The 26,138-nt window shown below is 37.7% G+C and overlaps 1 protein-coding gene across 9 annotated transcripts in view; it reads left to right on the plus strand.

Annotated features, from left to right (window-relative positions):
- ZNF385B (zinc finger protein 385B) overlaps window positions 1-26,138 on the plus strand; it is a 372,985-nt gene that overhangs the window by 248,971 nt on the left and 97,876 nt on the right. For 6 of the 9 annotated variants that reach the window (XM_061433976.1, XM_061433957.1, XM_061433967.1 and 3 more), the window contains one exon: window positions 17,671-17,813. In XM_061433976.1, the coding sequence (XP_061289960.1) occupies window positions 17,671-17,813 (143 nt within the window). Of the gene's footprint in view, window positions 1-1,662; window positions 1,874-5,352; window positions 5,556-17,670; window positions 17,814-26,138 lie in introns of those variants that run through there. The other 3 variants (XM_061434003.1, XM_061434013.1, XM_061434032.1) reach the window with 3 other exon arrangements.

Genomic DNA, 26,138 nt, shown 5'->3' on the forward strand with positions numbered 1-26,138 from the left:
CTAGCTTTGGCTATAGGGGCCTTTGTTGGCAAAGCGATTGTCTCTGCTTTTGAATACACTGTCAGGCATGATTTAAGATTAGGCAGAAAAAGAATGAAATGTTTTGTCTAGCTTCATGAAAGAAAAATAATTTAAATGAAACATCAACATAATTGCTACAAGTAAAGAGTTTTCTTAGGAGAGGTATATTGTAAAATAAAAAATAAAGTGAAAACCACAGCAGTGACTATAATTTTATTTTAATCCTAAAGAACTAAGTATTATCTGAGTAAGAAGTCCACAATTATTATTTAGGGGAAAGTAAGTATAGGGCTAGCATACTGTGTTCCATTTAGAGTCCTATGTTGTTGTTATTCATAACAACTGAGGCCAAGAGATATGTGCCATTTCCAAGAGCTGGTTTTATAATTACCAACTTGATTGCTGCGTCTAATTATTCCCTTGGGTTTACCTGTCCCTGATCGTTACCGTGCAGATCTGACTTAAGTAGATACACCAAATCTCTGAATTTGGGTAGGTGTAATTTGTCCTGTACATCATTACTAAAGTATTCGCCATGGTTGGCAAATGTGCTACAAGTTGCACAATGAAAGGTGCAAAATCCTTCCTGACGTTTGCAAACATCAGTCATTTTTAGTTTCTTTCATTCAGCCAAACACTCACTAAGCTAATGAAACAGTATCAGTGACCATCACCTTGCTGCTGCTGCTAAGTCGCTTCAGTCATGTCCGACTCTGTGTGACCCCATCCCTGGGATTCTCTAGGCAAGAATACTGGAGTGGGTTGCCATTTCCTTCTCCAATGCATAGAAGTGAAAAGTCAAAGTGAAGTTGCTCAGTCGTGTCCAACTCTTAGTGACCCCATGGACTGCAGCCTACCAGGCTCCACTGTCCATGGGATTTTCCAGGCAAGAGTACTGGAGTGGGGTGCCAAAGCAAAATAACCATTTGGTCATAGCCACACTGGGTAACCTGACATATCAGAAGCCTTATTCTTCTGATCGTATGGTCAGAGGTCACTAGAGGGAGAGTAGAATTAGTTAGATATATGAATAAATATATCATTTTAGTTTCAAGCCTACACAACTGTTAGTTTCATTATGATAATTCTCCCATATAAGTGAAATTAGATTTTTGAGTTGAAATGCATAAATATCCCTATTAATGGCATCCACATCAAATTATCTGCTTTAGTCTTTTTAAATTATACATTGTGAATATTTAGTTTAAACCTAAAATTCCACAGAAAAGGAAACAAATTTTCTGGATCTAATGGTATGCAAATAAATTATTCAGGACTGGCAGAATATAAGTCAAGTTCATATTTTGAGAACATTTTCCTTTTTTAAATAAAAAGCAATTTCAAAATAAAGATTTAGTTGCCCACCTAGAAAAGAAAAAAAACAAACAAACAGTCCTTTCAAGTCAGAGTGATACTAAAAATTCCAAATTGTTGCAATAAGTACATATTCTAAGAGAATTAAATTGCTTTGTTGGAAAGGATAGGTGGGTGTCAGATGATTTGGTTTAATTTTTACCATAGCAGAGTGGTAGTTACTGAGTAGCTGGGAGATACTCAGAAAAATTACAGGAAAGAAAGTAAGTGTCAGTCTTTTAGGATATATTTGGTTCAGTGTCGTCAGAAGATAGTCTGCCCTCTCCCTGGAATCAAGTTGCAAACCTCAATAGTAATTAGAGCTAAGCGGCAATTGCAGGACGTATGATTTGTCCAGACGCACTGTGTTGGCTGTTTCCTAGCACCATATTTCATGGGAGCACAGGTTGAAATGATGAAATTATTTATCTCTCAGTCTACTACCTCGTACAGTGCTCGAGTGCAGAAGTGAACGTGAATTGTAATCTTAAAAACCAAGGTAAGCATTGCCGACTGATCTGCCTTTACACCTTTGGGAACTTTTTCATGAAAAATATGACCAAAAAATGTAAAACAGTTAAAACCAAGTTTAGAAAAGGAAAAATGTATCAGAGTAATGTGCTAATTTGTGACTCCCCCAACCAACATCACCCTGGCATATCTAACTTGTTTTATTTACATTGTTGTACGGGGTCACTTTGATAAGTAAAATGAAGATGTGACGGACTTCCCACACTTCCTTTATGCTGATGAACTATGCTTTCTTTTTCTTTTGATGTTGGTTTCACATTTTTACTAGGTAAAAATATGATCCATATTATGTTAGAACCCTTTCTCTCTCTCTTTCCTATTATCTTCAAGAAGTATATTTAAGCAGATGATTGTACATGCTCAAGAATTCACATTGAGATTGATAGAATAGTGTCTGGTAGCCTGTAATAAAATTGAGTAACGTGGGTGATTTGTATGTTGTCACAAGATTTTTATGATAGGCACATTTCAAACTTTTAATGTTCCATCTCGTTTAAATATAAACTCAATGGCTTCACGCTTATTTAGACCATTGAGCATAGCAATCTCTCTGGAAACCAGGTAAGTTTAACTCCTCAAGAGGCACTGTTGTCTGTCATGAGAATAAATGTATTTTGTATGGATACAATAGACATTTGTGAAATTCTCCTTTTTGTTTTAGTATTACCACTTCAGTCCGCCTCACCTAAAAAATCCTTTTTCTTTCAGTTTTGTCATGTTTTAAACATGAATTAATACTACTATTAGGAAAGAGCTTAGAACCTCTTGGTGGGAGGAAGGTGTTTTTATCTCATTGTCCCCAGCGGGATTTCAAGTGGTTTGGGAAGTAAAAGAGCGTCAGCTGCTTTTATTCTACCTCACTGGTAGATTAGGGGTATAAACACTGAGGGTTCGATAGACTCTTGCTAAAAAATGAGTGGATTAAGACCAACATGTATTAATCTTTCCAAGGTCCTAGAGACCCGGTGTTATGGGAACTCTTAGTAGATACTATTGCTCAATGTCCCTTTTGCTATTATGTTAGTACCTGATTTGGCAAGAAAATTTTTTCTAGCTCTAGATCCATAACTGGCTTTGTTTTGTATATTTGCTTTGTCATGGAATCATTTATCCCTGAGGATCATTTTTTCATCAGGAAAACATGGGATAATTGTAATCCATGTAACAGTTTATAAGTCTACTTGATATACTTAAAAGTACTTTGTCCCTCTCAATGAAAAGTTATAGTATTTGTATAACCCAAGGCACATGGTGAATTTCTGTAAAAATGTATCGTTAAATTCTGTGTTAGATTTAAGTTCTCAACTTGCGCCATTCTGTCATGTGGGTGGCAGATAATATCGTGTGAGCACATGTAAAAAGATCCTCAGTTGTTGCAACGGACACGACGGCTTTTGACATAGTTGGAGATAGAGCCTTAATTGTTTTGTCTTGTTATGGGGACAAATTCATCCTGATATTGGCAACATCTTGCTATTAATCTTTTGATTTATAGAAGCAAATATTGAAAATGAAATTAATGTGCTTCAGCTGCAAAATAAGGCAAATGACAAATTTTATGAGCTCTTTCTAGTTTTCTGGCAGTATTGCAGTGAGAGAGAGAGAGAGAGACAGATATGAAAGAGAGAGATAGGCACATACATACACAGAGACAGAGACAGAAAATTTCAGAGACATTAGAGAGCTAAGAGAGATGATGTGAGAGGCAGAAAAGATAAACAGATGGGATGGGGGTGACTAGAGAGACAGAGCAAAGTCAGAGAAGAGAACAACAGAGGAAGTGGGTGTTAGGGAAAAAAAGAGACTCAAGTCAATCAAGGTTTGGAAATAGAGATTGTGCAATTTGGGAACTTTGGATTCTTTTGCATTTTCTTTAACTAAAACTTCAACATGCTTTGTCATATTGAATGCATGGAGCACCAGATCCATCTTTAGGAATGTTTACTTTCCATTTGTGTCCTTTAAAGCAAAGGGAGCTTTAAAAGGCTGTTTGAAGTTCAGAAGCGACCAAGAGTCAAAACAAATATTCTTCTAAAAGAAAATATTTCCATTCCTTTGTTGCCTTAGAAAGCAAATCATTGAAAAGGAAAGTGATGAGTGCTGTAATTAAATTCCCTACTTTCCGTGTGGCTCCTTATTAAAAGAGCGTTATGTCTTTGACTTCCGGTGTTCACTGGGGGAGTGAGAAGGAGTCCTTTGGGAAGCCAGAAAGAAATTCCAAAGAATGAAAGCAGTATAAAGGTACAGGATAAACATAATACCCAGGGACAGTCAGGGTCATTTACAGTGCATCACTGCCAGTGCAGAAACTCCTTGGGCTCTCACCAGAGGACCTTATCTGATGCTGTTTTGCATATCACTTGTGCCCCAGAAGCTGCCTGCATGACTGAAGCAAGTAGCATCAATCTCTAGGATGTCCGGACAGTGGCACAGTTCCAAGAAATCAGGCCAGGGGTTTGCCATTCTGCTCAGTACTAGAGATGCTTTGGAGAGCGAGCGTCCCCTGGGTCAGAGGATTCCCTGTGTTTCTCGGGATAAGGGTGTCTCCCAGTTGCCCAGCTCCTTTGTTTGAAGGACTTAGATGCCCTGCTTAACTAGGTTGTTCCTGCTCACTCAGTTTTGGCCTCGATCTCCTTCATTCTATACAGATTTCTGCCAAATAATTGAAGATGACAAAGAAGTAAATCATTTTAGGAGTGAGATGTTGGGAAATTCCAAATAGGGCATTGGTGCCAATTCTAGTCCACTTGGCAAAATTCAGCCAGATTTACCACTCTTCCTTCCCGGTCCAAATCCCCCTCATCCTTTTCCCTATGCTAACCTCATTGTTGCCACATTGCCCTGTTTCTGCTCACCCTATCCCTTGCACGGCCAGGTTTAGTCACCCCGTACCAGTTTCCACAGGGATAGAACGGTGGCTTTCATAACTGCTTACACAGGTGGAATACTTATACCGCCAGGTGGAAGCCATCTCTTCTGCACCTGGATAAAAATGGCTTCCGGCTGATAGAGGACCAAGAGGGGCCTCGTCCATGATGGTCACCATGATTATAATCCTCCGCTAGAACTTTTTTTCTGAATTCTCTTCAGTGTATTATAATTATGGCAGCCATGACATATGCATGCAAAAAGGGAACAAGATTTTAGTGCAGTTTTTACTGTTCTCTTTATTCCCAAATTGTGTTTTCTAGGGGCCTGTTAACTTTTTTTTTTAGTATGGGCACCGGGTTTTGAATAGCTTTGAAATGTTTGGTTAATAGTTAAGCTAAGGAAACCTTTTTTTTTTTTCCTACCAAGGTGGAAGTAGAGAACACCGGCAGAACAAATATTAACTCTGTTTCTTTAAATCAAGCAAGCTTCTGGGAGAAAAATATCTTTTAAAAAGGGCAATTAAGTAAATCATTATTCTTTTCTTTTCCCCTCTTTGGCCTAAACACTGAATGCAAGGACTGAAATTCTCTGAAACTGGAGGGCAAAACATTTTGTGTCCTGGAGCTATAGAATTTGTAGCAGCAGCTCGGCGTGTGGACCTCCTGAGTTGCTGTTTGCAGCCCCTTCAGGCGGGCCCATCCTGTGAGCTGCAGAGGAGAGGCCTAACCATAGAGCCAGAGGCCGCAAAGCCCCGCTGCTTTGATCTGTTCCAATAGAAGGTTAGTTGCCACTCTTTGGAAAAATGTGTCTTTTCAGATAGAATTTTTGTAGCAATTCTGCTAGAAATGCAGTATAAAAACTACCAGCAGAAATGTGTGTACCTCCTATATGCAGCTATTTTAATTAGTTATATTGATCCAAGCAATATGATTTAAAGCATAGTTTGAATGGGTTTTGTTGTTCGCTTCTTTCCCACTCATTGGCAATATTAAAATAATTATTTAAAATTAGGTGTTGTAACCAATCTTCTGCTGCTCTTTAAAAGGGGAAGAAATGTTGGCTCTTGGCCACACTGGCTTTTCTCTTTTACTTAATTTCTTCCATTATTCATACTAATAAAGCCATTAAAATTAAAATCTCATTTAAAAATGAGTGCTTCTACATTTCAGTCTATATACAAAAACAAAACAGCCTGAATACTAATCTATTCTAATTTGTAAAAAATGTAAAGACTTCAGTATATGATTCCTGTACATCTTTGTACAGACAAATATTCAAAACAGTGTCTCTGGGCAATGAGCTCTAAATTCTACCATTAAACAGTTACCATGCTGGATTAATTTCTCCTAATCCCATTTTCCTCATATAAGATGAAGGATAGACTCCTAAATTGTTTCCTGCTAAGAATTTATGGAATATAGTTCCTCTAGAAATATTCAGCAGTTTGAGAAACATAAGTTGTCTTTCCTAGGAAAGTCTGTATTTTTAGGAAAGTTTCTAAAATAAGTCATATTGCCAGTAGGTCCCTAGCATGCCATAAAGGGAGAGCAAGGAGTTCCTTGGTATCCTGTAACCGAAAAAGGCGTCAGACCTCATGAAAGCATCTTGACGCCATAGACAGGAGTCACTGGGCAAACGGAGCTCAGGACCATCTCTCTACGTCTTTTTTTGCCAGAAAATTTCGTCAGGCTACTGACCTCCCAATCCAGTCTCGACCTCAGACAATTTTAGTAAAGCCCTGTCTGGAGATAATTTTGGCCTCTCTAAAGACTTAGTAATTTAGGAATGAAGCATATGACATTCCCTTTTGATAAGTCAGGTGTATTAAAAACTATTTCAAAAACCTTGACAAAGCACCTGTCAGAACTCTGTTTTCCTTTGTGTTTCCTTTTTAGTGTGGTCAGGCTAATCATAGTGGGTTACAATGGAAGAGCACTGTAACCCAGGAAAAACTTATTTAAATTAGCTTAAGAAGACAATTGGTTTTTAAGACTTTTTTGTGAATTAGTTGTCTTCTTTACTTAAATTCTGTAATTCTCAGATTTTTTGATGCTGCTTTGAAAAAGGATTGCAGCTAATGAAGTATGTCACGCGTTTAATCAAATTATATTTTGTACTCTGTAGTACATAAATCTTCCTGATATTTTTTCAGTGTTTAAATATAAGATGTTCAGTGCATGGACAAAATACTCAGATATAAATGAACCACCCCTGAGCTGTACGTACTGTTTTGCTACACATCCAAAAAGTCATCCGTTGCATCTTAGTACAAGATTCATCATCTTGTGTAGAAGCTGGCATATTACTGCTAAACCCAGAGGACACTGTGGCTTAAAATTTATCATGATGTGGCTTCACTGCTGTTCTGTGATGCAGCACTTCATTATTGCTTATAAACTTCAAGGTGGTACTCAGAAGGATTTATTTTTAAACTCACCGTTCTGCCAGGATGCTGCTACTATTGAAGCACTTTGGAGGGAAGCCTGAGCGGCCCCAAGGGAGATTCAGGCAGAAAACTGCCAACTGTCAGGATTTTAAAGACCCAGCGTTCTAAGATACACGTTTTTTCTCTTTGGCATCACTGGATTCTATGTCAGTCTCCTCTATCCACTTATGAAATTCATCAAGGAAGCATCAATATTAAAGGGAACTTTTATTTTCTCACAAATCATTTTGAGCAAAATCAAGCTGGTGGTAGAAAAAAATAACTTAAAAAAACTTATTTATCCTAAAAGTATGCAGACTTGACAGTATTTGAAGATGTTCTTATGGAGGAATTTTTCCTGTATGTATCAAAGTAGTTTACTAAAATTAATAACATCGAACACATTACTTTTTAAAAATGTCTATTGAAATGTAACATATAGAAAAGTGCACATACTGTAAATGTACAGTTGAATGAATGTACACAGACATGCACTCCTGGGAAACAGAACTAAACGGAACATCCCCAGCATCCCGGAAGTCCCTTTCATACTCCTGTCCAGTCACCACACCCTAACCTCGTCCTACTCTTCCTACAAGAATACCCAGGACTCTAACAAACAGCATAGACTACTGTTGCCTGATTGTGTACTTTAAATAAACGCTACCATACAGCATGTTGATATGCTTCTTTATTTTAGTTCTTTTTCTCAGCATGACATTTACAAGGTTTATTTGTTGTTTCATATCACCATGTACCATTTTTTCTTATTTTTTCTTATTGCTATATTCCATTATGTGAATGTTAGGTTATGTGAAGATACCAGAATCATTCTTTTTATTGTTAATGGGTTAATTGTGAATTTTCAGTTTGGGACTATTATATACAGTATTGCTATGAATATTCTTGTACAGATCATTTCTATTAGGTATATACTTAGAATTGCTGAGTCATAGCGTAAGCGTGTATTCAGTTTTAGTAGACATTGCTAAATCATTTTTCAACATAATTATAAAAATTTACACAACAAATAAGAGTTCTAGTTGTACCATATCCTCCTCAGAACTTGATAATCTTCTTTCTTCATTGTAACCATTGAAACAATGGTTACAACAAACATTGTAACAATGGTTACAATGAGGTATGAATAAATATCTCATAGTTTAATGAATATCCCTAAGGTCAGGAAGCAACAGTTAGAACTGAACATGGAACAACAGACTGGTTCCAAATAGGAAAAGGAGGACGTCAAGGCTGTATATTGTCACCCTGCTTATTTAACTTCTATGCAGAGTACATCACGAGAAACGCTGAGCTGGAAGAAGCACAAGCTGGAATTAAGATTGCTGGGAGAAATATCAATAACCTCAGATATGCAGATGACACCACCCTTATGGCAGAAAGTGAAGAGAAACTAAAAAGCCTCTTGATGAAAGTGAAAGAGGACAGTGAAAAAGTTGGCTTAAAGTTCAACATTCAGAAAACGAAGATCATGGCATCTGGTCCCATCACTTCATGGGAAATAGATGGGGAAACAGTGGAAACAGTGTCAGACTTTATTTTGGGGGGCTCCAAAATCACTGCAGATGGTGATTGCAGCCATGAAATTAAAAGACGCTTACTCCTTGGAAGGAAAGTTATGACCAACCTAGAGAGCATATTAAAAAGCAGAGACATTACTTTGCCAACAAAGGTTTATCTAGTCAAGGCTATGGTTTTTCCAGTGGTCAGGTATGGATATGAGAGTTGGACTGTGAAGAAAGATGATCACCGAAGAATTGATGCTTTTGAACTGTGGTGTTGGAGAAGACTCTTGAGAGTCCCTCGGACTGCAAGGAGATCCTACCAGTCCATTCTAAAGGAATCAGCCCTGGGTGTTCTTTGGAAGGAATGATGCTAAAGCTGAAACTCCAGTACTTTGGCCACCTCATGCGAAGAGATGACTCATTGGAAAAGACTCTGATGCTGGGAGGGATTAGGGGCAGGAGGAGAAGGGGATGACAGAAGATGAGATGGCTGGATGGCATCACTGACTCGATGAACGTTAGTCTGAATGAACTCTGGGAGTTGGTGATGGACAGGGAGGCCTGGCGTGCTGTGATTCATGGGGTCGCAAAGAGTTGGACACGACTGAGCAACTGAAGTGAACTGAACTGAATGACTAATAAAGTCAGGTGCTTTTTATATGTTTATAGGCTGTTTTAGTGTCTACTTTTGTGAACTGTCCATTCAAGTCTTATGCCCAGCTTTCCAACTGTGTTCTTTTTCTTACTGATCTGTAGGAGTTCTTTATTCTAGATTCAAGTCTTTTGTCAAAATGTGTATATTGTCAATATTATCTCACACTCTCTGAATGGTCTTCCCATTCCCTTGATTGTGTCTTATCCTTACATTCTTATTCTTAATAAACTATACTTATGTTTTTCATTCATAATTATCACTTTTTTGTTTACTGTTTAAGAAACTTTTGCTTACTCCAAGGTCACAAAGATGTTCTGCTTTTTTCTTTACTGTTGACCTTCTGATCCAGAAACAGTAAGAATTCCTGAGTGCCTAAGCAAGTTTTAAATTTTAACACATATTTCTATGCTTTTTGTTTATGCGGTCCCTTTCACCATTCTCCCATACCCACCTCTCAAAATATTAACCATTCCTCAGGTTTATCTTATGAGATAGTTCATCTATGGAAATATTTATGAACCCAGCTCCTAACCAGATCTAATTTCTTTCTCACTGGAGCCTCCTTAAAATTTTGTTAATAATATATGACCACTGACATATCTCACCTTTTATAAGTATTGATGGATTTAACTGTTTATGCTCTCCAGAGATATGGCATAGTGTCAAGGGATAGGAATGGTTCCTAACTACAGTAACTGAAGCTTAATGAACACTTGATAGGTGTTAGGCACAGGGTTAAGTCCCTTGTATAGAAGGATCTCCATTAGTTCTCCTACCAGTCCTTCAATGCAGGTATAGGGGTCTACAGAAGTAAAATCACTTGTCTAAGGTCATATAGCAAGAAAATGGTAGACCTGAAAGTCATCAGTGTTCTCCTAAATAGGTGCTTTTAGTGTATACAAAACAGCGTTGCCTAAAGGATTTGCCATAGTATCGTGGTTATCCCAGACCCCTGTGAAAATAAAAAGGGTTGATTCATTCTCAAATTGAGGGGAGAAGCTATATCTCCCTAGACATTCATAGTACCTATTGGTGTATTAAAAACTCCAAAATGTTTTCTAGCAAAGAACCATTTCAGATTTTGTTGAAACCAGCATCTTCTCTATGTATTTGATGACAAGAATCTTTTCCACATAACTTTATAAATAGCCTACTCTTTGGAATAATGGCATGGGCTTTAGAGTTAAACAAACAAGAGTTTGGACTCTGGCCCTACCACATATTTAATGATCTTAATCACTCTAAGCCTTACCTTTCTCAACTGTATAATGGAGATAATAATGCCAACCTCATAGAGTTGTGTTATAATTTCATAAAATAAGGACCACAAATCACTAGCACAGTACCCAGCATAGAGTAGAATCTCATTAAATGGCAGTTATTATTTTTTTATTATCTCTTTGCAATTAAATTCTGACTCAATTTATACTTCCTATCAGCATTATGCCTGTACAGTTGATCTTCTATAAGTATTTACTGAATTAAATAATGCTGTTATTTGGGGAAGGTTATTTTTAGATAAATGTGTGATGGACAGGGAAGCCTAGCATGCTGCAATCCATGGGGTTGCAAAGAATTGGACACGATTTAGTGACTGAAGTGAACTGATAGAGCATTAAAAAATCTTATATATTTTAGTTATTTCAGTATTAATACTACATTGAGCTCAAATAAAAGTTTTTAATAGTTCCTAGATGCAAAGGAAATCCTAGATTTTAAATCTCATAGTTTGCTGATGTTTCTATCTACAACTAGAGAATGTGTCTATACAACTGAGATATCCTCAGATATTCAATTCTGTTACCATAGCATAGTAGTAAAAACAGAATTAAGTAGTCAACTTTCCTGGGTCTGAATCCTGGCTCCTTTTTGTACAAACTATGTGCGATCGGTCTTAACCTCTTTGTACCTCAGTTTCCCATCTATAAAATAGGGCTTAGTAACAGTAGTTTGTTCATGGGATTATTGTAAGTACCTTTGTGAACATAATTGTGCATATACTCATTTAATATACATTAAGTATATATTTAATAATAATATATTAGTGATATGTGATATGATATAAATACATAATTTTATATGTAAATGAGTATATATGGATATGGTATACACTTATATGTAAAAACACATATGTAATGTGCTAAGGATAGTGCCTAGTACAGACACTATAAAAATGTGATCTCTGTTTACTACGCCGTGTGGCCTTTTCAGAAGCATAATCATTTATTAGTCACATACACTATTCACGTTGTTCCCTCCTCCACCCTTTGTTTCTTGTTTTTCTTACACGGCAGAATGATAAAACAATGGAAAGGATGAGGAAAGGAGAGGAGGAGCTGTTGATTGGTGATTGTCCTGGCAAAAGGGAAAATTACTCAACATAAGGGGCACCAAAGCTAGAAAGGAGATGAAACAAAAATCTGAGTTTAGTGGAAAATCTGAAATGCCGCTCCTTTTAATTTCTTTAAAGAAATCTTTGTGAATTCTATAATCCACATTGTCTCTACCTAATAGATTTTTATAGTACGTGAACTCTTTTATTTCAGTACTCACTAAAGCAAGCATACATATTGTAATAATGGCATCAGAGGGAACTCCTGCTACAGGTTACAGATGTAGATTTTATTTCATTCTGTGAATGCTTCTCCAAGCAGATTTTCTTTGTCTCTGGCATACCCTCTAAAAATTAGGTGTTTTGTTTGTTTGTATTTTGTTCTATAAAGAAGAACCTCTAGCTAAAACCTGAATAGACCTTCAGAGGTCTGTTTCTAAAGGTCAAAGACTACAGCAGATATTTCCAGTATTACCAGGTCCTCAACTGAGGTTTTATTGTGCTGGATTATAGCATAATCCATTGACATAATAAGGCACCTATTATGTTACAGAGGCAGTAGTGAGTTGATTTTCACATATTATTGGTTTCACAGTACAATGAATACAACTTTTGGCTTTTACCATCAAAATGAAATTTATGAGAGAGAGCTAACTGCATTCTTATGGGAGAATATAGGGATGTGTGTAATTTCTACAGTGAGAGTGGTGACTGTTAGATCTTTGAGGTGTTCAAAGGAATTTGATATAAATAAATGTATATTTATAGTGTGATATAAAAAGCCTTATTTTCAAATAAGGTGGATCCCTATTATGACTCGATTTATTATGATGTATGTAAGATTATATACTAAGCTTTGAGACAGAAATACACATAGGAAGTATTTTACATAAATGCCAAATTGTTGGTATAAAAGACAGTATTGGCTCTGTCCCATGAGAATAGCATCATAATAGGAACATTATACCACCCTTTGTGTTGAAATACCTGCTCATTATATTTTCAATCTTTTTGTTCCTCAGTGAGTTCTTGAGTTTTAGAAAAATTAAGCACTTTCTTGCAGGGTGCAATGCATTTTGGTCCAATTGCTGCTTGTGTCTCCCACTGACTTTTGGACATCCTGAGGTGAGGAGAAATGTTTCCCAGCAACAGCAGCAGCAGCAGCAGCAAAATCTGGAATAAGATGACAGAGAGGTCAAAACTCAAACTAACTTGTGTAAAATGTGCAGTTTATTCTACTCATTTTCCATTTGCAGAAACATCCTTTGAAGCAATCAATTTTGGTAAAGTGATATTGAAGAGCAGGTTTTAAAAGTGAATACAGCAAGGTTGAGGTGAGGGAATTGATGAAAGCATAGTTAATATTTATTCCGAAGATCTACCAGTACTTTAAAACAATCTGTGTTTAACATGGCAAATTGTCTGTCATTAAAATGCTAATGAAATGGTAAACAACTGCTAAGTTTTTTATGCTAATGAATGGTGGCAGCTAAGTAGTTCTCAAGCCCTGTCTTTATTAGCACAGAGATTTGATTGGATAAGGGGGATCATTGTGCATTCTGACCTTTGTTGATGCAGCAATCTGTTTGTCAAGTTCCATGCTGCAGTCTATTTGATTTGAGTTTGTTAGTACAAAGTGACTCTTGCAGGCTCTCGGGGGCCATGTATTACTGTGTTATCAGAGCCACCATTGTGGGCTTAGAGAAAGAATTTTGCTTCCCTTTGTGAGACCCACAGTGGCAAAATAATTATACATTTGTTCATTGGGCATGTTAAAAGACAGAAGTCGACTGAGTAAATGTTGAAGATCTAATTGGTTTTATTGAACGATTCATGCATCAGACAGCATCCCCGCAGTGAATAGGCAAAAGAACGGGAAGATTTTGCCAACCTAAAAATAACACACAATGTGAGAGTTGTGAGTTAACTTTTATTTGGGGCAAAATGAAGACTATAGCCCCGGAGACAGCAATTCAGATAGCTCTGAGAAACTACTTCCAAGAGGTATGGGGGAAAGTCAGTGCATATGTCCTTTTGGTGAAGGGGGAGTGCATGCAGTCACATAAATATTTTTTGCAGAAGGTTTCTGCTAGTCATGAGGAATCAACATCACCATGAAGGATTTTAGTGCTTTTCTAGTTATGAGGAGATGCAAGAATTGGCCTTATAAAAAATCAGGTCCTGAAAATGTCTGTCTGAAGACCTGTTCTGGCAGATTTTCTCAGAGCACAGAGCACGTCACTTCTACTCTCTACTCTGAGCTCCTTTCAGGGGGATGCTGCAAGTTAGCACCGACAGCCAGCACCTGATTTAATCCTTGTAGAGGAGGATGGCAAGTGCCAACGGCAAATGACAATTTGTAGTTGATGATTTTTAAAGGCATGGCAAGAAAATCATAAACAAAAGGGATTATTTCAAACCTAAATAACCTATCTATGGGGGACAGAAGGGGTCTGTGTGAAAGATTACCGCATCTTCCTTTGGTTGATGGAGAGGGCCCATGTGACCAGTTGCCTCACTGGTGCTCACCAGAAGATCCCACTGTAACTGGTTAGGATTACATTCTTGGGTAGGTTTACATTCCTAGGTTGTAACTGCAGTTAGGTTAGGTACTAGCACAAGTGACTCCATTTTAGGTCTTTTCTTTTTTAACAGGCAGCTATAAGTATACTGTATACTTTTATACTTTAGGCTTTTGACAACTATAATAGCTATAAATTGTAAAAGGCCATTGATCTAATATAAGAAATATCTGTCTTTCAACTTAGCTAAGATTTTGAAGCAAAGCTTTTAAGATAAATATTTTAGTAAATGCCTCTGTAGCATCTGACACATTGATATAATACATCATCTTGGATCTACAAGCTCTGAAGTTAGCAAGGAATGTAACATTACCTAATCCGAAGAATGATGTGTAATTAAATGCAAGGTGGTTATGTGAATACCCGGTTGAGATCGAAGTATTTACTTTGTAGGGCCTTGCACATCACAGATAGTCAAATATATATCAAATAAAGAAGGAACTTTTTTAAGTGAAAAAAATATATAGAGTATTTACTTTGACGTTAGGGAAAAAAAGAACATCTCTGTTTGATCTATACTTTTAGCTGATTCTCTTTTTGCTGAGTCCTACTCTATATTCCCTAATGCATGGATTGACCTAAAGAGTTGCCATTAGGGATAAATGCTTTAGACGCCCTTCTCATTTTTCCTGTTTTTAGGATCAATGTAAATAAGGTATGACAGTCTTTTAACACTATTGCCAATAGTGTTCTGGAATGATTTGAAAAATGATGCAGAATTTATTAAGGAAATTCATTACCAAAAAAAAAAATCACTGAAATAAAAATTTTAGCTATTCTGAGACACTATGAAAAAAGACTGATGGAAATTTTAATAGTCAGAGCATTTTCCCATGTTGTTCATTTCTCCTTGAAGTCAACGGGCAATTTTAGGCATGTATTTATTTGTGGTCCTATAGGACTTCCCTCGGAGAAGGCAATGGCACCCCACTCCAGTACTCTTGCCTGGAAAATCCCATGGATGGGGAAGTCTGGTGGGCTACAGTCCATGGGGTCTCTAAGAGTCGGACACGACTGAGCGACTTCCCTTTCACTTTTCACTTTCATGCATTGGAGAAGGAAATGGCAACCTACTCCAGTGTTCTTGCCTGGAGAATCCCAGGAATGGGGAAGCCTGGTGGGCTACTGTCTATGGGGTCGCACAGAGTCGGGCACGACTGAAGCAACTTAGCAGCAGCAGCAGCAGCAGCAGGACTTCCCTGGTAGCTCAGCTGATAAAGAATCTGCCTGCAATGCAGGAGACACCAGTTCAATTCCTGGGTTGGGAATATGCCCTGGAGAAGGAATAGGCTATCCAGACCAGTATTCTTGGGCTTCCCTGGTGGCTCAGATGGTAAAGAATCTGCCCACAATGCGAGATACCTAGGTTCAATCCCTGGGTTGGGAAGAGTCCCTGGAAGAGGGCATGGCAACCCACCCAGTGTTCTTGCCTGGAGAATCTCCATGGACAGAGGAGCCTGGTGGGCTACAGTCCATGGAGTTCCAAAGAGTCAGACATGACTGAGTGACTAAGCACAGCACATTATCAGCATGTCAGAGAAAACTGGAACCTTCATACACTGCTGCTGCTGCTGCTAAGTTGCTTCAGTCATGTCCGACTCTGTGCGACCCCAGAGATGGCAGCCCACCAGGCTCCCCTGTCCCTGGGATTCTCCAGGCAAGAACACTGGAGTGGGTTGCCGTTTCCTTCTCCAATGCATGAAAGTGAAAAGTGAAAGTGAAGTCACTCAGTCGTGTCTGACTCTTAGTGACCCCATGGACTGCAGCCTACCAGGCTCCTCTGTCCATGGGATTTTCCAGGCAAGAATACTGGAGTGGGGTGACATCGCCTTCTCCCATACACTGCTAGTGGTAGTATAAAATGGTTTGGCCATTTTGCAAGACAGTCTGAAAGTTCTCCAAAGGTTAAACCATTTGACTATCATATGACCCAACAATCTCTGGTTCCACTCTTAGGTGTATATCTAAGTGAACTAAAAACATTGTCACACAAAAATTTATAAACAAACGTTCATATCAGCATTATTCATAATGGCCCCAAAGTGGAAACAGCCCAAATATCCATCAACTGATGACTAAATAATAAAAAATGGTACATCTACAATAGAATATTATTAATCATTAAAAAGGAATGACATTCTGATACATGCTACAACATGAATGCATCTTAAAAGCATGCCAAGTAAAAGAAAACAGTCACAAAAAACCTCATATCATGTGATTTCATTTATGTGAAATGTCCAGAAAAGACAGATCTGTAGAGACAGAAAGTAGATCAGTGGCTACCAAGAGCTGCAGGCATTGGGAGAAAGTGAGAGTGACTGCTGATAAATATGGAGTTTCTTTTAGGGATCATGAAAATCTAATATTGATTATGGTCCTGGTTGCACAGGACTCTGAATATCTGAAAATCATTAAATTGTACACTCTAAGTGTGTGAATTTTATCTTCACATGCCTGTCATATTTTGTTTAAAAAGGGCATATCAGAGCCTGTCTCCCAGAGAGCCACCTGCACCAGCAGTTACTGATCTACAGTATGTAGAGACTACAGACTAAAGAAAAACATGTGTTAATGGTGGAAAGGAGTGTTTTAAGTCTCCTACAGACAGGTTATACCAGCTATATAAAGACAACTAATAGAATTGTTAAAGGGATAGTTACTAAAATAATACAAGGCTTATTAGAAATAAAAGGTGAAATAAAAAATTTGGTTCCAACTCCTCTGTGTCCCTCCAAAACCTTGCCACATCATCACCCTGTTTGGATTCTCTAACTCTCCAGTGTCTAGACTAAGGACAACCTTCTAATTGTGTTTTTAGAGAACAAATTGTCCAAGTGATAACTTTCTTGGAAGTAGACCATAACTATGAGTCCAGGGTTTCTTCCTTGGGTGAAAACCCTATGCCTATCTCTGATTTGCATAAAACGCTCCCACTGGCCAGTCAATAATTATGAACAATAAAGAGCATCTGGCTTCAGGAGGCTCCTCCCCTCCTCTCGCCTACATTTTTTGGCCAGTTGGAGGCAAGAGTTGAACAAGAGGATGATATTCTGCCCCACATGCCATCCGGGTCTGTGTACTGTGTATCTCAGCAGAGTCTTAGCAGCCCTGGCCTTTACCATAGGGAAGCATCGTGTATCACTGTCTTAGACATTGAGCAAGAAGACCCTTTTTAACAGTATTTTCTCCTGTGCCATTTGCTGACTGCCAGCATAACTCTGTGGTGGTTTAGTTGCTAAGTCATGTCCAGTGACTTAGCATAGCTCTTGCTTGCAGGTTGCAGCTCAGCGGTCTTCTTTTTGTGCTTTAAGTTGGGGAGGGAGATGGATATGAGCAAGAGGTTACATTCATTTTTGTTTTGTTCCTGGCAGGCAGTACATGCCATACTACTACCCTTCCTGCTCTTGTGCGCACACCTACCCTGATGATGCAGCCTTCACTGGATATCAAACCGTTTATGTCATTTCCAGTGGACAGTAATTCTGCTGTTGGGCTCTTTCCAAATTTTAACACAGTGAGTACATGCATTTTTATTTTATTAATCTTCTCCTCAATCTCTTTCATTACAGTTGTGAATAAGCAGTAGATGGGACCTGTGCCCAAGTGTATAATTTTATACCATATATTGGTTATACAACTCAGCTGTATTATGCAAGATAATGCTTCACCCATGAGAATTAGTCCAAACAAAGCCAGCATATTTACTTTACAAATATTTATTCAGGCAACTTTCACCTGTTGCTTTGGGCAATTTTGATAGACTTTTCAGGGACTTCAGAACCTATGTTATTTTGGGGATGCTGTTCCCATGCTCAGGAGCACAATTTAGAGATCTCAAGTCATATTGATTTTTCCTTGCTAGTAGAAGGAAAAAAAAAGTGTATGTTTCAGCTCTCTGGGGACATTTTTATTTGGAAGATTTTTTTAGATAAAGACTCTTACACAAACAAAAATTTTATTTGGAAGCTATCAAAGATTATGTGAATCTGATGCTATTAGTAAAAAGAAAAAAATCACTTTATATCTATGTGTTAGTTGTCCACATGATACTTTAACATTCCTTTTAAAACATGATAAATATTAGTGAATTACCTGTAATTGCCAATGTTTTTTATTCAGGGCAGCTAGCCTTTTATCTGAATGAAAGACAGTTTTTATAGATATGCCACGTGGAGCATGACACCCTTCAACAATAGAATTCCGCCCAAAATCTGCCCATAGCCAACTTCTAAGCTTACAGTAAAAGAAAAGGTTAACCAATTCAGATAATTGCATAAATTATGTCTGTTCAGTCAATGAATACAGTGGGTTGGGGCATGATGGTCTACATGAATGATCCAGCATTATAGAATAAAAGCTACCATCATCAAGAAAAAGAACTGCATTATCAGTATCACCAGACAGGGGACATCTGAAGCACTGCCAAATATTTCCTTCTGCAGATTTATCTTCTGTATGAAGTGAAAACAGCAACAGGACTTTTCCTCAAGGATTGTAAATAAAATCTGCTGACAGGCCTTCTGTCGTAACTTAGGCCTGCTAACGTAATTAAAGGGTCATTGGTCAGCCAGCTTTTTAAAGAGCACCAGCCTTGACTTAGCAAGTAAATGGTTGAATGTTTTCATCTTCTTGGGGTTTTTCAGACACAAGTCACACAATTTTTTTTAAAGGCCTAAAATGGTGAACACTGTTTCTGGTGAAGTGGAGCAGCTCAGTAAGATAAATCACACCTGGCCTGCTCACATTAATCCATCAGGAGTGACCATGCCAAAGCAACATGTTGTGCCATTTCAGCGAATGAACTGAAGCACGCCTGTTCTATCCTCTGTCTAAACATGGGTGATGCATTCCAGGCATAATTGAATTAAGCTGTACTTCTGAAAACGTTTATTAGATATTCATGTTTTGATTACTGTATTTTTGAAAGACAGCATTTATAACCACTGCAGAAGTCCAGTCACTGTCAGAAAGCAGAATTGAAAATGTGAGTAAGCATAAATGTCTCCTACGGTGGTTTACCTCTCTGTATTTTTTTTTTTTAACACAAGTAGTAATTATTTCAAAAATTCAAATAAAACATTAACGTTCAAAGCAAAATGTCAAAGTCACCATTCCTTATTGCTGTAGACACACTCCCTTCACTAGAGAAAAGTGCTCTCTGCGGCTGGCATGCATTCTTCCAGCCCCTTCTAGAAGTATGTTATGTACATATATAACAGGAACCTACCATCTGATTAGTGCTGTTCTCTAAGTCACTTTTAGAGAACTTCTAAATGTCTTACATATACTTCTCTGTTTTTAATGGCTGTAAAGCAACAGTGGAAAGAATATTTTATAAGTTAAAAAAAAAAAAAACAGCCTTATAGTGGCTTGTTAATGTTGTGTAGGGCTTACAGATGCACTGATGTTAGTCACAGTCATGCCCAGCTCTTTGCAGCCCCATAGATCCCACCAGGCTTCTCTGTCCATGGGATTCTCCAGGCAAGAATACAGGAGAATCTTCCTGACCCAGGGATCGAATCCAGGTCTCCTGCATTGCAGGCAGATTCTTTACTGTCTGAGCCACCACAGCAATTAACCATATGATATGTTAATATTTGGGAGGAGGCAATGGCACCCCACTCCAGTACTATTGCCTGCAAAATCCCATGGACGAAGGAGCCTGGTAGGCTGCAGTCCATGGGTCGCACAGAGTCGGACACGACTGAAGTGACTTAGCAGCAGCATATTAATATTTGAGAAAATCCGAGGAATAATTGTACTAGTAGAATTTCATTGTTTTTTCTTCTTGCTGCCGCTACTGCTGCTAAGTCACTTCAGTCGTGTCCGACTCTGTGCAACCCCATAGATGGCAGCCCACCATGGTCCCCCGTCCCTGGGATTCTCAAGGCAATCACACTGGAGTGGGTTGCCATTTCCTTCTCCAACTTTCAAATGAAAATATTTTTTCCCGAAAGTGAAGAATATAGCAAAGAACTGCCTGATATGATCATTTTATTCTCTCTATATTATATCCAAGGCATTTATTGGATAGAGAGTTCTTCTGGTAAGGTATTAAAAATTAAGTCATTTAATTTTTAAGTGAGACCCTCTATCATCTTGCAAAAAAAATTGAATTTATGGGATCATTGGGTTAGCTATGATTTTTAACTGATTTGAAGTTTCAATTACTCTAATCCTTTTCCAATCGTCTCTTCCATTCCAATGTCTAATTCACACAACAGACTTCCCAGGGCAATTTCACAGAAGTCACTGTCCACACTTTCCTAGGAAAATAGTTTTACATCACTACTAATAATTATACTGGATTATTGTATTTTGAGGTGTTTTACATTCTTCAAAGGACTCAGACCTTAGAACATTTTAATCGACCATGATTATTATTCCTATTGTCTACATGAGGCAAAGGCATTAGTGAAGGAAGAACTGAGTCTTGAATTAGAATCTTCTAACTTCAAAATTGATGTTCTGGCTCTTCAGTGTCCTGGATTCTTTCGGTCCATGTCACCTCCCACCTCATTCAGCGTGAACAATGCTCGATCAGAAGTCTTCTGTGCTCTTTTTGGCATCTTGGTAGACAATTTTCAGCAGAAAGAGGAAAGGATTTTTTTGAATGTGTAAAATAGACCTCTGCAAACAATATCTATGAAGCAGGGTGTATTTTTAAAAGTTATAATTTCTTATTAGCAAATTTTAAAAGTATATTCTACTCAGTAGTCTGTGCGCTCTTTGAGAACCAACATGAATGCTACCATAATCACTTCATTTTTAAATCAAGAATAATATTAGTAAATATAAGAAATATATTTTAACCCATAAGTATTATCAGAAGAATGAACACTGTACTCTGAGACCATAGCTGAAAGCTTTTTAAGTTCCAAGTTTTGAAAATACATATGTGAAGTAATGATTTCCTCCTGTTTTTATAGTGGAGTATGATACTGTTATGCAATAAACACAGCAAGAATGAAATGGGATTCTGTCATATCTGAAAGCAGAATAGGTGGCTATTCTATGCTAAATTGTATGCAAAGGAGATACATGCTTCATAGGATTCGTTTAGTGGCCATCTTCCCTTACAACTGACAAAATCTCTCTCAGTGTTTATTGGTGAGAACAAGCAAAAAAATTCAAGAACACTTTTGAAGGGGAGTTCTGAGGAGACATGCTAGGGAAAATGGGGTTTGGCTCACTGATGTTTTGTGGTGGACTGTATGTCAAAGGTACGTGTCTGGAGAATAAGGACGTTAACTCTGCTCTTCAGGAGTTGGACTTCACAGAGGGACTGTTTGAGCCTCTGACGGGTGAAAGACTGAGCAAACCAAAATGTAAATTTTTAAAGGTCTTGACCTTTTTATCTAAAGCTTGATAGGCTTTCCTGCCAGGCAAGTCACTGAGGCTCACTTCCGCCATGCTACCCAGCCTTCGTTTATTTGTCATTCGGGGGCCGACACAGATAGCACCTCCTTCACGGGAGACTTTCTATGACTCTTCCAGTCTGACTTAAGTGCCCATCCTCTGTATTCCCAAAGGAACTCCCAATTGCACCATTTTCTCCCTGATTAACCATCAATCTTCACTGGAATGTCAGACTCTTGAGAACAGGGGCTATATTTTGTTTATCTTTGTATGCTTGGTGTCTGGCACAGCTGCTCAATAAAACTTTTTTGAAGGAAGGATAGAGGAAAGGGCTCTAGTTCCTCAGTTTTCAGTGTCCCTGGTACCCCATCTAGCAAAGGCAATTTCAGCATTTCTGAGCCTTAAAGACAAGGTGATAAGAGTAGGTGTTTACTTTTATTTTCCTGAGAATTTTCATCCTTTTTTAGTTGAAAAGGAGTAATTGGATATAAACTTTTCTCTAGCTATAGTTCTGGCTTTCTCTGTGTGGATGTTATGGAAACTCTACAAATATCAACTGCATTCTTTGTCCTAGGTCCTAGTCTTAGGAGCATTTAGTTTAAAATCAAGATCATTAGTTATAGAATTAACATTCCATATTAAAACATAATATATGAACTAAAGAGTACTGGGTTTGGGGAAGGAGATAAACAAAAAATTAAAACAAGAGTACCATACTGCCCAAGAAACTTACAAGAAATAGAATTAATAAGTAAGAAAAGGCAAGAAAATATAATGCTGCTGCTGCTGCTAGGTCACTTCAGTTGTGTCCAACTCTGTGCGACCCCATAGACAGCAGCCCATGAGGCTCCCCCGTCCCTGGGATTCTCCAGGCAAGAACACTGGAGTTGGTTGCCATTTCCTTCTCCAATGCATGAAAGTGAAAAGTGAAAGTGAAGTCACTCAGTCGTGTCTGACTCTTAGCGACCCCATGGACTATAGCCCACCAGGTTCCTCCATCCATGGGATTTTCCAGGCAAGAGTACTGGAGTGGGGTGCCGTTGCCTTCTCCAAGATAATATAATAACCCCCCCAAAATAGATAAAATAGTTACTGAACTTTATATTGTTCAAGAAAGGCCAGAAAGAATGAATTTTTGCATCCTAATAGAACTATTTTCTTTATTTTGTTATTCACTTTACTTCAATTTGCAAAGTACTTCATGGCCATCCTTTAATTTTTGAGCGTGATTTTTTTTAGCTGCCAAATGTATGTAATTATTTCTTCCTATTAGAATCAGAATCTCCCAATTATTGTGGATTCCATTTTAATCTTCCTCTTACCTGGATTAATACTTGGTATTCTATATCTGGATAATACATGGTTATCCTTAATAAGAGACATCTTCAAATTTTAAATAAGTTGCATACTTACCATGATGGATCATGTCAACTTAATATGATAAAATAGGTCCATTTTGTAGGCATACCTATATACATGCTGTTATCGACTGAATATGTCCTCCTCCCCAAATTCACATATTGAAGCTCTAACACCTGATAATACTTAGAAATTGGGCCTTTGAGAGATGATTAGTTAGATGAGGTCTTGAGGGTGGTGCCCTCATAATGTGATTAATGCCCTTTTAAGTAGAGACACCAGAAAGCTATTCCTTTATCTACCATGTGAGAACATGGTGAAAAGGAAGCCATCTGCAAGCAGAAAGACAGCTCGCTGGTGGCCTTGATCTTGGGCTTTTAGCCTCCAAGATTTTGAGAAATTTATTTCTGTTGTTTCAGCCACCCAGACCATGGTATTTTGTTATGGCAGCTCAAGCAGACTAAGACACATATGCAGTCTATATATTGTTTTTGTTTTTGTTGTTATTCATTTGCTAAATCATGTCCAACTTTTTCAAGTTTCTTTTTGACAGTCACATATTAGATATATGCACAGATATATTTGTGTGATGCTCCAGAGCTATAGCTATAATCAAGAGCCCCCGTAAGACCAGAGTCGTCTGTCAGTTTCTCTGCTGATTGGCAATATTTTCCATGCCTGTTTATTTCAAATGTCTTTGTGAGTCCTGCCATGTTTTTGCATCTCCTCCAGGAAAAGATATGCACAATGAGGGTCACTGATACTTTATTGCAAGAGGCTCAGTGATCTTATTTTTGTGAGAAAAAAAAATGGATTTTTATTACCTACCTTGAATTTATTTTTTTCCTGACTCATGAACAAACATGCGGAGAAGAATAAAGATTATTTCTATTATATAAAGTCCCAAATTGCTATATGATTCTTTGAACCATCCATAGCAAGTTGTGGAATGAGAAATATGTTTACCATTTATTTTATCGTTCTAAATTCTTTGAGATTCTGGATCATTCATAGTTTGTGATTTCAATGACTATTTAAAATTTTTATTTCTTTTAGTAGAAATAATCATATATTTATCAAGGAGGTCCAAAATAAATCAGGAATCAAACTCACATTCACTTTGCTGTGAATTCATGCCATGCTTCTCATGAGATGTTACTGTAAGGAAACCTGAAGTAAGCTAGAACATTCCATTTTTAACCTGCCTTTAAAATCTATATCAATTTAATGAAGTCCTTAGATTGTGTTCAAATATCCCATTTCTCTTTTCACTCTTGAAATCCTTTTAGAATATATAGATATTATTGATATGGTATGTGTATATCCATGTATGCTTACATAATGTGTGGCCATATATGTGCTCTGTCCTTAATGAAATTACTTGTCCAAGGCATCCAAGGAAAAAAACATGCATTCACAACCAGTTGTAGAATGTCTACATGTGCCAGTCTTTGTGCTAAGGAGGAGTAATAGTGAATAAGACAGAAGCTGCTTTCACTATCTGGTAGATACTACTTCTTCCTCTTGTTTAATTTGTCATCAGATAACAGAGGATTCTGCTTATAATGAATAATGAAGTCAGTTGATAAAAGCTGCCAGAAACATCAGGTTAAGACCTTGATGGACCTTTACAGGGTCAGGAAGCACAAGGTTTCAGGAGCATGTGAAAAGAGGGACCCATAGTTCCACCATGCTGTGTCCTCTTTCGTGTCCCTTTCATTATCCTAGCCTCAACCTCACATGGCTCTGGAGCCTCATCTTCAGTGCTAGAGTTTCAAGGATTATGTGTACTTGGAGGGCACATCAGATTTTCTGGCAAGACAGATCTTCAGTCTTGGAGCTGTCCCAGGTCAGCATTTTTTAGAGTAGAGTCAACTTGGCAAAAGTGTCTGTGTCAGGCCCTCTTTTTAAAAAATGTGTCTTATTCTTAACTAATCTCCAGCTAAATAAAAGAAGAAACCAACAACAACCTTGTTCCTAGGTTCTTGCAGTGACCAAGCCTTTTTAATACCTGTGGTAAAGTAGGAGAGCTTAATAAATACAAAATGTGGCAGAATATTATTGTACAAAACATTGCTTCCAGCCCAGAAGCAGTATTTCTAAATCAGTTACTCTCTAAACAATCATTGATGATGGTGTTCCTTGAGAAACCTTTATCAAAAGCTTGGGGACCCACCAATAGCACAGACTTTTTTTTCTTCTCTCTAGATTCTTATATTCAGAATTAGATCTCAAATCTCTTTGGGGAAGGGAAAAACATGTTTTAGAATATTCTAATCCCTGTATTTTTTATAGTGGCTTTTGAGGGTACTAAAGATGAATTGGAGTGCTATTTAGCAATCTGTGAAGTTTCAACATCTTTGCAGAGATCAGTAGGGATCTTGGAAAAATACTTTTTTTTCACAGGTTTAGCTGTCAATTTAAGTTTTCTTACCTTCCTTTGTACATTCTGATGCTTGAGACAACGTGAAAGAACATAAATTATGTGAATGATACCTTATTTTCATGGAATTCTAGTATCAGAGGGCTTTAGTGTATTTTAAAGGCATTCTACAATGAATTTTTTTTTTAACTTTACAATATTGAATGAAATTTTTTTAACACACCTATATTTAAAATAGACTACGTGTGTCTTTGTGGTACCCTTTTTGCAGAGCAGAAGGTTGTAGAATATAATCGAGTCTTCTTATTTCTTCCTATAGACAGCTCTGCCAATGAAAAGAGGGCAAGTAAAAACTATCAGACAGGCAAGAGCTGGTTTTCCACCCTACGGTATCCTGAATTTAAATGTGTGTATTTCTCACAGGTTGTTCATATGGGGCATACTATTTAAAGTATCCAGTAAATCCTCATGGCTCCTAACATCGGGCTTTGCAGGATATTCTATTCAGAAGATGAATTTGTCTTGTCAGTCTCATACTTGTTTTCTCTTATTAGGGACAGTTTCTAGAGCCAAGTGAAGATCTGAGAGGTAGAGCAGGAAATATATGTGTTCTCTTTCACAGGCTTGTGATTTACAGATAATTAGATATATACAGAAAGTCTCCAACAATTCAAAACTTGTATGTGGGTCTAATTTCTTTGTTTTCCTTATGTAGACATCAAGTTTCCATAGTATGTA

This window comes from Bos javanicus, chromosome 2 (assembly GCF_032452875.1).
Source record: "Bos javanicus breed banteng chromosome 2, ARS-OSU_banteng_1.0, whole genome shotgun sequence".
In the NCBI taxonomy this organism is placed as follows: Eukaryota; Metazoa; Chordata; class Mammalia; order Artiodactyla; family Bovidae; genus Bos; species Bos javanicus.